Genomic DNA, 13,992 nt, shown 5'->3' on the forward strand with positions numbered 1-13,992 from the left:
AGAGAGAGGGGGAGTGAGAACAGAAGGAGAGAGAGGGGGGGAGTGAGAACAGAAGGAGAGAGAGGGGGGGAGTGAGAACAGAGGGAGAGAGAGAGGGGGGGGGAGTGAGAACAGAGAGGGAGAGAGAGGGGTGAGGAGGAGGGAGAGGAAGGAAAGGGGGGTGAGGACAGAGGGAGAGAGAAGGAAAGGGAGGTGAGGACAGAGAGGGAAAGAGAAGGAGAGAGGGGGGTGAGGACAGAGGGCGAGAGAAGGAAAGGGAGGTGAGGACAGAGAGGGAAAGAGAAGGAGAGAGGGGTGAGGAGGAGGGAGAGAGAAGGAAAGGGAGGTGAGGACAGAGAGGGAAAGAGAAGGAGAGGGGGGTGAGGAGGAGGGAGAGAGAAGGAAAGGGAGGTGAGGACAGAGAGGGAAAGAGAAGGAGAGGGGGGTGAGGAGGAGGGAGAGAGAAGGAAAGGGGGGTGAGGACAGAGGGAGAGAGAGAAGGAGGGAGAGAGACAAAGTGATTAGATTCTATTCATTTGAATGCGGCAAATAGCCAAGATATCTTCTTGGTTTGTGCGTGTGTGTGTGTGTGTGAGTGAGAGAGATGGCAATGGTTCCTTCACTGTGTGTTTGTGTTTGTGTTTGCGTACATTGACATTGCTATTCTATATCGACAGGGCTGTACAGTACGTAAAGATCGCCCCTGTGCGATAGCCTGCCAGCCTGTGTGTGGGAAGAAAGAAAATTGCATGTGAAGCAGTGGCGGCTCGCCACTGGTGGCGCTAGGGCGCCGACCCACCTGTTAAATGAGAGAAGAAGAAAAAAAAACGTTTGTTTTTTGTTTTATAGCCCTATAAATAATATAAACATGTTTAAAATGAATAATATTTACTCATTTTAAGTATGTTTGTATTTCCAATGCACAATATAACGTTATTATCTAAATAAAAAAAACAGCGTTTTCATGGGCAGGAAGTGACGTTTTTTTTTATTTTTTCGTATTTCTCGCCCGGGCAAGAAGCGATAGCGCTCTGCGTGCGCGTCACAGTTTGATCGCTGTCTCCGTCACAGCCAATCAGTGCATACGGCGTTGTGCGTTGAAATATGACTATTATGTTGGAATCCGAGCGCGATTTGAAGCGGTCTAGCCAGCAGCGTGTGAACTTCCGTGAAGAATTTCCATAGCCGCATTTCGCGGAGACGCTCTCTGATTGGCCGACGCGATGCCAGTTTTTTTCCATTGCCGCATTTCTCGGGTTGGTTAGAATGCAACTCAGTCGACTCGTCAACAACAACAGCAACTGTTACTACACTGAGCTTAGGCACTCTTTCAAAGTTGGTTAAGGTTAGAGTTTGTCTTAGAGCATGGCGATAGAACGCCAGGTAGTTTGCAGGCTGTTCGAGGCGGAAATGGAGTCTGGACAAAGACACAGCTCTTGGCTAACTAACAACAAGCTATATATGGATGCAGTGTGGAGGGACATGTATGGACAATGGATGGACATCAACACAGGCTGGATGGACAATGCCATGGAGTGGATATACTTTATCAACAAGCCAACAACAAGGTAGATTAGCGATCTTAACTCTAGTTTAATACATGATACGTTGTCTACTGATGCCGCAGGCATAACGTTGTACTGCTAGCTGTTAGCTCCGTTAGCTTAGCTGGCCACTTAGTGCATGGAACGGAGTAACGTTAACGTTTAAACGTTATGTCGAGGTCATACAATACTACAGTCGACATAAGGTTAACGTTACCCCGTTTCCATGAAGTGTTTAAATAGCAGCAATCTTGTTGAAAATGTAACTACTAAAATGCTCTCTGATGCTGCTGATGCATAATGAATGAATGGTGAGTTGTTTAAAATGACAACATACATGTGTTAATTATTTGATTTGATTGATCCGAGAGACAGAGAGATCGTCTATGTTTGAATGAATGAATGAATGAGAACTTTATTAACAGATTGCAGAATGGGTACAATACAGTACGGCTCAATACACACAATTGTTAAGGGGATGCAGACCAGAGAAAGACGTTTGTCTTGTTTACATCAGGGTCCCAGATTTTCGATTCATATCGATAGTTTAATAGCTAGCCTTGGCTCGTTTAACAATATGCAAAATATGTGTACAGCCCTGTACTCATACTGAAGTTATTCTTGGTATATAATAGGTCTGATTGTGTAACAAATCGATTCCACGTCGCGCTGTGTGTGAGAGAGAGAAGGAGAGAGGGAGAGATCTGCCTGTGTTTGTAGACGGGCGAGTTTTGTTTCTAACTTTTCTATTTATATATTGTGTTTCAAGTTGTGAATTAGAGTCTAGACTATACTTTATTTGACTGGTTGTGTGTTGTTGTAGTAACAGCTGAGCGACTCGTTCATAAGAGCCGATTCATTGCCGTGAGCGTGAGTCGAATCGCTCACGTCTTGCCATGAGTGTTGCGTGGTACTGTACTGTACAAAATATTTGGTATAGCGCCCCTAGTGGCGAATACCCACCGGCCGCCACTGATGTGAAGTGAATCGATGGGTCTGGGCCACGCAATTCTACTTGGTAGTTGTAGTCTATCGTGCGATTAAAGACCATGTCCCCGTCTGCGTAGAGTCCATACATCCAACACCAAATCCCATAATTCCTAGCGAACAATCGAAATGAAACTCGGTGAAGATGAAAATGAATGTGGCCTATTGCATCACCAAAAAATAACTTCCTTTCAATACGTTTAAGCTCCAAATTTTGCTCTGCAAGAAGAACGGAGCGGATATCAGTCCATCTCATGACAACCACGTCTGAGAGATGACAGAGACCATAGCCGATGAAATGAAGTCGGACCTGGCAGTGATGATTGACTGGGACACGGACACTTCTAACAAATAATGTGAAATGTGAAATGGTCTACGTTCGAATCATAATTTATAATCAGCTTGTTTGTTGGCTTTCCATTTATAATTGATTGGCAACAGGAACTAGAGCACAGCCATTAGGTGAGTAGCCCACTATTAGGACGATTTTCAATACTTAATACTGGCTACTTAAATTTCCCTCTGGGGATCAATAAAGTATCAATCAATCTATCTATCTAATAACGAGACAATATGCAAATAAGGTAATACTAATTGTCAGAGATCCCCGTATATGAAAGTGGCTGGCAACTTACTGCTGGTAAAATCAGTTTATTTCTCGTTTTGTCTTCTATAAACAATCAAAGTCCCACCGTAAGAGCTATGGCCTCATATGGGTCCATTAAACCTTTTTAATAGCGTCTTTCCTTCAAGCTAAATTGAACTGAAAATTTCACTCTCAAAAACGCAAAAGTTTTTCGGTTTTCAAAATAAAGGTCACATATACACATACCGTAGTAGGCCTCTATTCATTCATATAATAAAAGTCCCGGTCGGATATACATAAACATTAATTGGCATAGATCTCTATAAACCGCCCAACACATTGATCACTTTAGGCACACACTGAAACCAGTAACATCAAATATGAAGCAGGTAATTACCCATAAAACGAATACACCTTTCATGGGGTTATTTACAATAATAATAATTCATTTTATTTATAAAGCACTTTTCATTGTGAAACAAAGGTATGCAGAGTTTCTTGTCCTCCTGATTAATGCAATGGTGTGTGTGTGTGTGTGTGTGTGTGTGTGTGTGATGATGATGATCTCATTCAAGGAGTACTACAAGCGCACACGCACACACTTTGTTGTTTTTGTTCCATTAGTGATTTACACACTTTTTCAATAAAAAAAACATTGTATGACAAATTTAAACAGGTCTGAAAACATTTCTTGTTAAGGTTTGGATTTTGTGTGCCCTGTATGCAAGATTAATGTCCTTTGCTAGTCACATACCTATTTAAGTGATGAACTGCACTACGTCTGGTTGTTTTTATAGATTTTAGAGACGTTTTATACTCGTGCTACAAGATTTTGGCCTGTGCTACAAATGAACCTCTGTAGCACCAGTCCTATGTGCAAGAAGAGTTAACGTACAGCCCAAATTGCTCCTATGCTTTCATCATCGCCTCTTTCATGTTTTCTTTTGCCAATTGTGCTGTGTGTAGAGATGTTGTATACACACATAAGTGAATACACACACGTATAATATGTAACAATGCTAAGCGTGCGTGTATATACACACACATGTAACAATGCTAAGCGTGCGTGTATATACACACACATGTAACAATGCTAAGCGTGCGTGTATATACACACACATGTAACAATGCTAAGCGTGCGTGTATATACACACACATGTAACAATGCTAAGCGTGCGTGTATATACACACACATGTAACAATGCTAAGCGTGCGTGTATATACACACACATGTAACAATGCTAAGCGTGCGTGTATACACATATGTAACAATGCTAAGCGTGCGTGTATATACACACACATGTAACAATGCTAAGCGTGCGTGTGTGTATATAGTTACACACATATGTAACAATGCTAAGCGTGTGTGTGTGTGTGTATACACACACATATGTAACAATGCTAAGCGTGTGTGTGTGTGTGTATACACACACATATGTAACAATGCTAAGCGTGTGTGTGTGTGTATACACACACATATGTAACAATGCTAAGCGTGCGTGTGTGTATATAGTTACACACATATGTAACAATGCTAAGCGTGTGTGTGTGTATACACACACATATGTAACAATGCTAAGCGTGTGTGTGTGTGTATACACACACATATGTAACAATGCTAAGCATGCGTGTGTGTATATAGTTACACACATATGTAACAATGCTAAGCGTGTCACACACATATGTAACAATGCTAAGCGTGTGTGTGTGTGTGTGTATACACACACATATGTAACAATGCTAAGCGTGCGTGTGTGTATATAGTTACACACATATGTAACAATGCTAAGCGTGCGTGTGTGTATATAGTTACACACATATGTAACAATGCTAAGCGTGTGTGTGTGTATACACACACATATGTAACAATGCTAAGCGTGTGTGTGTGTATACACACACACATGTAACAATGCTAAGCGTGCGTGTGTGTATATAGTTACACACATATGTAACAATGCTAAGCGTGCGTGTGTACACATATGTAACAATGCTAAGCGTGTGCGTGTGTGTATATACACACAAACACGTTATCCACGTACCTGTCTCTTAAGCGACACCAGCTGTGTGTCCAGCTGCCGTACAGACTGAACCCCTGCGTCGTGCGAGGTGGACAGGGACATGATGTCTCCCTGGTCCAGGTGCATGCCTTTAGGGGGCCTGCGCCGGGCCCTCAGCGGGTGGTGGCGGTACTGGCCCCCCAGGCTCTCCTTCTTCACAGGACCGGGCCGACTGGACAGGGCCTTGTCCACGGCCGCGCTGCTCGAGGGCTGTTTCACCGCCTGCGTCACACAGAAGAGGAGGAATCAAACCTGGCGTCAACTCCCTGTTGAACTCCAGGTGAACCGTGTAGAGACCTTTCAACAGATGTTGTCTAGTTGCTAGGCAACAGCATCCTGGTGCCAGGTGGACACTATGGTCTGTGGCATGAGGAGACAGCATGACAATGAGCTGATAGAACCACCAATTTCAGTCTTGAAATTCAGTTTATTAGCAACTGTCAGGAACAAACTTACTATTCAAAATCAAAAGTCTGTTGCTTTCCTTAACCCTTTCACTACCACACTACAGAAGGTTAACCTTTCACTACCACACTACAGAAGGTTAACCCTTTCACTACCACACTACAGAAGGTTAACCGTTCACTACCACACTACAGAAGGTTAACCCTTTCACTACCACACTACAGAAGGTTAACCTTCCACTACCACACTACAGGTTAACCTTTCACTACCACACTACAGAAGGTTAACCCTTTCACTACCACACTACAGAAGGTTAACCTTTCACTACCACACTACAGAAGGTTAACCCTTTCACTACCACACTACAGAAGGTTAACCGTTCACTACCACACTACAGAAGGTTAACCCTTTCACTACCACACTACAGAAGGTTAACCTTCCACTACCACACTACAGGTTAACCTTTCACTACCACACTACAGAAGGTTAACCCTTTCACTACCACACTACAGAAGGTTAACCTTTCACTACCACACTACAGACGGTTAACAGTCTGTAAAGTGGTTGTGAAAGGGTTAACCATTTGTCGTGTGGTAGTGAAAGGGTTCAAATGGGGCAGTCCACCCAAAAGACACACACACACAAAGAATGTCCCATAAGCCAAAGTGCCATCTATTCATACATCTTTGGTGAGACTGAGGTTGGGAGATACAGTATCTGGTGAGACTGAGGTTGGCAGACACAGTATCTGCGGTCATTCCAATACAATGGAGCTTGGCCATGAATGGGCTTCCGGTTCGATTCCGGCTCCTCCCGGCTGCGTCTCGAAGTGTCCTTGAGCGAGACACTTAACCCCTGACTGCTCCCGATGAGCAGGTCGGCACCTGGCATGGTCGCCTCCGCCGTCGGTGAGTGAATGTGAGGCGTAAGTTAAAGCACTATATGAAGGCATGTATTGGAGCGACCGCAGACGGCTGGACACCATCAGCAAACGCCAGGGTCTGTAGCAGCCATTTCATCCATCCTCTCATCCATCACACCGGATGATACACAGGTATAAGACCAGCATAGTTCTGCACGCATACAGATGGTTTGTTTTTTAAAACTTTATTATTATTATTATGTATTCTAACTCTGTGTATTTAAAGGAACATGTCAACATTATTCACATGTGGTTTTCCATAACTAAGTGGACATTGCGATATTCATATCGGTATTGGTCCTTATGAATATGGTGATATATACAGTCCTATTTGGAGTTCCTTACCTCTTTCTTTGCGTCGATCTCAAAGTCGCTGTCGCTCCCGGGGTCTCCTTCCTCGATCTCGTCGTGACTGTGGAGACGGAGAGGAGAGAACACTCTACATTCTAGATGAAGGCCGTCTTCTTCCTACACATTTATTGCTGGTAAAAAAACTGCATGACTTTTCCATGACAAATAGTGCAATACCCATGACCTCTATTCATGGAGGTGTATGTTCCAATTCATGAATGTTATCATTTGAATAGTGGATTTCTAGGGATGTAATTATACACACGGAACGTGACGTTGATGTAGGCAATCTGTGAACGCTGTGTGGTGGAGGAGAGACTGCTGGGCGCCGCGGCAGCGAAGGCTCGCCTGGAGAGACCGGTCCGTGTGTTTGCGTGATGCACTGAATAGAAGAGGGACAGTGTGAGGCGGCGTCCGTGTTCAGAGGACGGAGAAGATCTAAACATCTGAGGCTACATTGTTCCGTCAATGAACTGATAGAAAATGGACAGAAAGGTATTGCCGTCCATTGGTTTATTTTTTTATTAGATTAGATAGATGGTAACGGCTGACGAGACACAGCGGATAAATGTAGCCGCGTAATCTTAAAGATCAAAAGTAAGCGCTCTATTGAGTTCTAGAAGCCGCCCAACTACATTAATAACCTCACACATGTGGAGACCGTAACAGATTGCATCTGCGTTGCATGGCCAGGAACCGAAAAGCGAACATGGCGTTAAGTCCCATCATTGTGGCAGCCAGGCCCCATGGACACATCAGAAGGTGCTACTGTATTTGTATGTATATCAGTGTGCTGCACACAGCAGCAGTCTGGTTTAGTTTCAGCAGCCTTGAGGTCTGCACTCCAGTCACAGCGCTTTTAATGTGTTACGCCACTTGCCATCAGTCAGTCAGGGACACTCGCTGTTGTAGGCCGGCCCTCTGGGTCAGACACAATGAGAAGTGTAATAGGGGCTCTTTTGCCTAGAGGTCGCCGTTTGACAGCATTACAGATTCTACATTTAACTCCCGATTTTCTGCATCCCTCTCTCCATCTCTCCTTTTCTTTCCTCCACCCTCCTCCATCCTCCACTCTTCCACCTACCCCCATCCCTCCCTACCTCTCCCTCATCCCTCCCTCTACCGGTCGTTCTCTCTCATCCCTCCCTACCCATCTCTCTCTCTCTCATCCCTCCCTACCCGTCTCTCTCTCTCTCATCCCTCCCTACCAGTCATCCTCCTTCTCCCTCTCTCTCATCCCTCCCTACCCGTCTCTCTCTCTCTCTCTCTCATCCCTCCCTACCAGTCATCCTCCTTCTCCCTCTCCCTCATCCCTCCCTACCCGTCTCTCTCTCTCTCATCCCTCCCTACCAGTCATCCTCCTTCTCTCTCTCTCTCATCCCTCCCTACCCGTCTCTCTCTCTCTCATCCCTCCCTACCCGTCTCCCTCTCTCTCTCTCTCATCCCTCCCTACCCGTCTCCCTCTCTCTCATCCCTCCCTACCCGTCTCTCTCTCATCCCTCCCTACCCGCCGTCCTCTCTCTCTCTCTCATCCCTCCCTACTCGTCGTCTCTCTCTCATCCCTCCCTACCCGTCTCTCTCTCTCATCCCTCCCTACCTGTCCTCTCTCTCTCTCTCTCTCATCCCTCCCTACCTGTCGTCCTCTCTCTCATCCCTCCCTACCTGTCGTCCTCTCTCTCATCCCTCCCTACCTGTCGTCCTCTCTCTCATCCCTCCCTACCTGTCCTCTCTCTCTCTCATCCATCCCTACCTGTCATCCTCTCCCTCTCTCATCCCTCCCTACCTGTCCTCTCTCTCTCTCTCTCATCCCTCCCTACCCGTCTCTCTCTCTCTCTCTCATCCCTCCCTACCAGTCATCCTCCTTCTCCCTCTCCCTCATCCCTCCCTACCCGTCTCTCTCTCTCTCATCCCTCCCTACCAGTCATCCTCCTTCTCTCTCTCTCATCCCTCCCTACCCGTCTCTCTCTCTCTCATCCCTCCCTACCCGTCTCCCTCTCTCTCTCTCTCATCCCTCCCTACCCGTCTCCCTCTCTCTCATCCCTCCCTACCCGTCTCTCTCTCATCCCTCCCTACCCGCCGTCCTCTCTCTCTCTCTCATCCCTCCCTACTCGTCGTCTCTCTCTCATCCCTCCCTACCCGTCTCTCTCTCTCATCCCTCCCTACCTGTCCTCTCTCTCTCTCTCATCCCTCCCTACCTGTCCTTCTCTCTCTCTCTCATCCCTCCCTACCTGTCGTCCTCTCTCTCATCCCTCCCTACCTGTCCTCTCTCTCTCTCTCATCCCTCCCTACCTGTCATCCTCTCTCTCATCCCTCCCTACCTGTCCCCTCTCTCTCCCTCATCCCTCCCTACCCGTCCTACTTCTCTCTCTCTCCCTCTCTCTCTCATCCCTCCCTACCTGTCCTCTCTCCCTCTCTCATCCCTCCCTACCTGTCGTCCTCTCTCTCTCCCCCTCTCATCCATCCATACCCGTCTCTCTCTCTCTCTCATCCCTCCCTACCCGTCCTTCTCTCTCTCTCCCCCTCTCTCATCCCTCCCTACCCGTCTCTCTCTCTCTTTCATCCCTTCCTACCCGTCTCTCTCTCCCTCTCTCATCCCTCCCTACCCGTCTCTCTCTCTCTCTCTCTCTTTCATCCCTCCCTACCCGTCTCTCTCTCTCTCTCTCATCCCTCCCTACCCGTCTCTCTCTCTCTCATCCCTCCCTACCCCTCTCTCTCTCTCTCTCTCTCTCATCCCTCCCTACCTGTCCTCCTTCTCTCTCTTGCTGATCAGTCTCCGAGCCTGTCGGTCCATGACTGAGGTTCTGCTGCGAGTCTTCTTCCAGCTGTAGTAGTACTTCACCAGGCTGGAGATCAACTTGTCTGGGAGCTACACACACACACACACACACACACACACACACACACACACACACACAGAGAGAGACATAGTTAGTGTGTGTGTGTGTATTCCTCAACTTATCCTTCACTGCTCACGCATCTGCCAGTGTGTGCACGTTTACACCTGTGAGAGTAGGTGTGTGTGTGTGTGTGTGCACGTTTACACCTGTGAGAGTAGGTGTGTGTGTGTGTGTGTGCACGTTTACACCTGTGAGAGTAGGTGTGTGTGTGTGTGTGTGCACGTTTACACCTGTGAGAGTAGGTGTGTGTGTGTGTGTGTGTGTGTGCACGTTTACACCTGTGAGAGTAGGTGTGTGTGTGCATGTTTACACCTGTGAGAGTAGGTGTGTGTGCATGTTTACACCTGTGAGAGTAGGTGTGTGTATGTGTGTGTGCATGTTTACACCTGTGAGAGTAGGTGTGTGTGTGTGTGTGCATGTTTACACCTGTGAGAGTAGGTGTGTGTGTGCATGTTTACACCTGTGAGAGTAGGTGTGTGTGTGTGTGTGTGCATGTTTACACCTGTGAGAGTAGGTGTGTGTGTGTGCATGTTTACACCTGTGAGAGTAGGTGTGTGTGTGTGTGTGTGCATGTTTACACCTGTGAGAGTAGGTGTGTGTGTGCACGTTTACACCTGTGAGAGTAGGTGTGTGTGTGTGCATGTTTACACCTGTGAGAGTAGGTGTGTGTGTGCATGTTTACACCTGTGAGAGTAGGTGTGTGTGTGTGTGTGTGCATGTTTACACCTGTGAGAGTAGGTGTGTGTGTGCACGTTTACACCTGTGAGAGTAGGTGTGTGTGTGTGTTTACACCTGAGAGAGTAGGTGTGTGTGCACGTTTACACCTGTGAGAGTAGGTGTGTGTGTGCACGTTTACACCTGTGAGAGTAGGTGTGTGTGTGTGTTTACACCTGAGAGAGTAGGTGTGTGTGCACGTTTACACCTGTGAGAGTAGGTGTGTGTGTGTGTGTTTACACCTGAGAGAGTAGGTGTGTGTGCACGTTTACACCTGTGAGAGTAGGTGTGTGTGCATGTTTACACCTGAGAGTAGGTGTGTGTGCACGTTTACACCTGTGAGAGTAGGTGTGTGTGTGTGTGTTTACACCTGAGAGAGTAGGTGTGTGTGTGTGTTTACACCTGTGAGAGTAGGTGTGTGTGTGCACGTTTACACCTGTGAGAGTAGGTGTGTGTGTGTGTGTGTGTGCATGTTTACACCTGTGAGAGTAGGTGTGTGTGTGTGTGTGCACGTTTACACCTGTGAGAGTAGGTGTGTGTGTGTGTGTTTACACCTGTGAGAGTAGGTGTGTGTGTGTGTGTGTGTGTGTGTGTTTACACCTGTGAGAGTAGGTGTGTGTGTGCACGTTTACACCTGTGAGAGTAGGTGTGTGTGTGTGTGTGTGTGTGCATGTTTACACCTGTGAGAGTAGGTGTGTGTGTGTGTGTGTGTGTGTGTGCATGTTTACACCTGTGAGAGTAGGTGTGTGTGTGTGTTTACACCTGTGAGAGTAGGTGTGTGTGTGTGTGTTTACACCTGTGAGAGTAGGTGTGTGTGTTTACACCTGTGAGAGTAGGTGTGTGTGTTTACACCTGTGAGAGTAGGTGTGTGTGTGTGCACGTTTACACCTGTGAGAGTAGGTGTGTGTGCATGTTTACACCTGTGAGAGTAGGTGTGTGTGTGCACGTTTACACCTGTGAGAGTAGGTGTGTGTGTGTGTGTGTGCATGTTTACACCTGTGAGAGTAGGTGTGTGTGTGTGTGTGTGTGCATGTTTACACCTGTGAGAGTAGGTGTGTGTGTTTACACCTGTGAGAGTAGGTGTGCATGTTTACACCTGTGAGAGTAGGTGTGTGTGTGTGTGTGTGTGCATGTTTACACCTGTGAGAGTAGGTGTGTGTGTTTACACCTGTGAGAGTAGGTGTGTGTGTTTACACCTGTGAGAGTAGGTGTGTGTGTGCATGTTTACACCTGTGAGAGTAGGTGTGTGTGTGTGTTTACACCTGTGAGAGTAGGTGTGTGTGTGTGTGTGTGTGTGTGCATGTTTACACCTGTGAGAGTAGGTGTGTGTGTGTGTGTGTGTGTGCATGTTTACACCTGTGAGAGTAGGTGTGTGTGTGTGTGTGTGCATGTTTACACCTGTGAGAGTAGGTGTGTGTGTGTGTGTGTGTGCATGTTTACACCTGTGAGAGTAGGTGTGTGTGTGTGTGTGAGAGTAGGTGTGTGTGTGTGCATGCTCTCCTCATTTGTTCCAACATACGGAACCTCACCTTCTTCTGAGTGTGTATGACTTAAGGCAGGGGTTCCCAAACTTTTCAGGCCAGGGCCCAGAAAATAAGGTGTCAGAGAGCCGCGGCCCAATGCACATCGTCTGGCTTTTTTTTTTTTTTTTTTTTGCCAGGCGACCGATTTTTTAAGCCAAATATCACTTCAATCCTATTAAGTTAGTTCAAGTTAGTTATTCATTTATATGTGCTATTTATGAGAGGGCTAACTTGTTGCAAAATAATAATGATAATAATAATAGCCTCATTAAAATACTATTGTTGCTTCGGTTGTTTTCAGCGTTTTATGTGCATAATCTGTTATTTAGTTTGAAATGTTCGTTGAAATAAGTAGATTTTTGTTCGTTTTTGTTTATTTATTAAGTTAATATAAAACCATATAGTCACATTTTAGAATACAATAGAATAGAATTTTAGAATACAACTAGAAACACTGTCCTGGCCTGCTTCTAAGTTCAGTGGCCTGACAAAAAAAATTAAAATAAAAAAATATATATATATTTTTTTTTTTAATCATCTCGCGGCCCACCCGTGGCTGCTCGCGGCCCACCTTTGGGTCGCGACCCCGACTTTGGGAACCACTGACTTAAGGGATATTTCACCTTAGTAGAACTTCAACAGAAATCATCTTCTTAATCTAATGTCTATATAAAGCCACCTACCAATAAGCTAGAGACCACTGCTGTCCCCGCCGTCCACTGTCCAGTATGATATTTAGACATGGTCCTCACAATGAGGAGCCCGACACCTGGGAGGAGTGGTGGTGTTGACAGAGGACAACAGGAGGAGTGGTGGTGTTGACAGAGGACAACAGGAGGAGTGGTGGTGTTGACAGAGGACAACAGGAGGAGTGGTGGTGTTGACAGAGGACAACAGGGACAGTGGTGGTGTTGACAGAGGACAACAGGAGGAGTGGTGGTGTTGACAGAGGACAACAGGAGGAGCGGTGGTGTTGACAGAGGACAACAGGGACAGTGGTGGTGTTGACAGAGGACAACAAGAGGAGTGGTGGTGTTGACAGAGGACAACAAGAGGAGTGGTGGTGTTGACAGAGGACAACAAGAGGAGTGGTGGTGTTGACAGAGGACAACAGGAGGAGTGGTGGTGTTGACAGAGGACAACAGGAGGAGTGGTGGTGTTGACAGAGGACAACAGGAGGAGTGGTGGTGTTGACAGAGGACAACAGGGACAGTGGTGGTGTTGACAGAGGACAACAGGGACAGTGGTGGTGTTGACAGAGGACAACAGGGACAGTGGTGGTGTTGACAGAGGACAACAGGAGGAGTGGTGGTGTTGACAGAGGACAACAGGAGGAGTGGTGGTGTTGACAGAGGACAACAGGAGGAGTGGTGGTGTTGACAGAGGACAACAGGAGGAGTGGTGGTGTTGACAGAGGACAACAGGAGGAGTGGTGGTGTTGACAGAGGACAACAGGAGGAGTGGTGGTGTTGACAGAGGACAACAGGGACAGTGGTGGTGTTGACAGAGGACAACAGGGACAGTGGTGGTGTTGACAGAGGACAACAGGAGGAGTGGTGGTGTTGACAGAGGACAACAGGGACAGTGGTGGTGTTGACAGAGGACAACAGGGACAGTGGTGGTGTTGACAGAGGACAACAGGGACAGTGGTGGTGTTGACAGAGGACAACAGGAGGAGTGGTGGTGTTGACAGAGGACAACAGGGACAGCGGTGGTGTTGACAGAGGACAACAGGAGGAGTGGTGGTGTTGACAGAGGACAACAGGAGGAGTGGTGGTGTTGACAGAGGACAACAGGAGGAGTGGTGGTGTTGACAGAGGACAACAAGAGGAGTGGTGGTGTTGACAGAGGACAACAGGAGGAGTGGTGGTGTTGACAGAGGACAACAGGGACAGCGGTGGTGTTGACAGAGGACAACAGGAGGAGTGGTGGTGTTGACAGAGGACAACAAGAGGAGTGGTGGTGTTGACAGAGGACAACAGGAGGAGTGGTGGTGTTGACAGAGGACAACAGGGACAGTGGTGGTG

At 47.0% G+C, this 13,992-nt stretch overlaps 1 protein-coding gene across 1 annotated transcript in view; it reads right to left on the reverse strand.

The window, feature by feature from the left end:
• The window catches only part of rcor2 (REST corepressor 2), a gene marked incomplete at its 3' end in the record, with an annotated part of 116,954 nt that overhangs the window by 26,079 nt on the left and 76,883 nt on the right, over positions 1 to 13,992 (reverse strand). Inside the window, exons 7-9 of the mRNA XM_084321376.1 lie at positions 9,573 to 9,697; positions 6,826 to 6,892; positions 5,132 to 5,375 (exon numbers count right to left, since the gene is read on the reverse strand). Of these exons, the coding sequence (XP_084177502.1) occupies positions 5,132 to 5,375; positions 6,826 to 6,892; positions 9,573 to 9,697 (436 nt within the window). The remainder of the gene's footprint in view (positions 1 to 5,131; positions 5,376 to 6,825; positions 6,893 to 9,572; positions 9,698 to 13,992) is intronic.

Source organism: Notolepis coatsorum, assembly GCF_963971535.1.
Source record: "Notolepis coatsorum genome assembly, chromosome: 1".
In the NCBI taxonomy this organism is placed as follows: Eukaryota; Metazoa; Chordata; class Actinopteri; order Aulopiformes; family Paralepididae; genus Notolepis; species Notolepis coatsorum.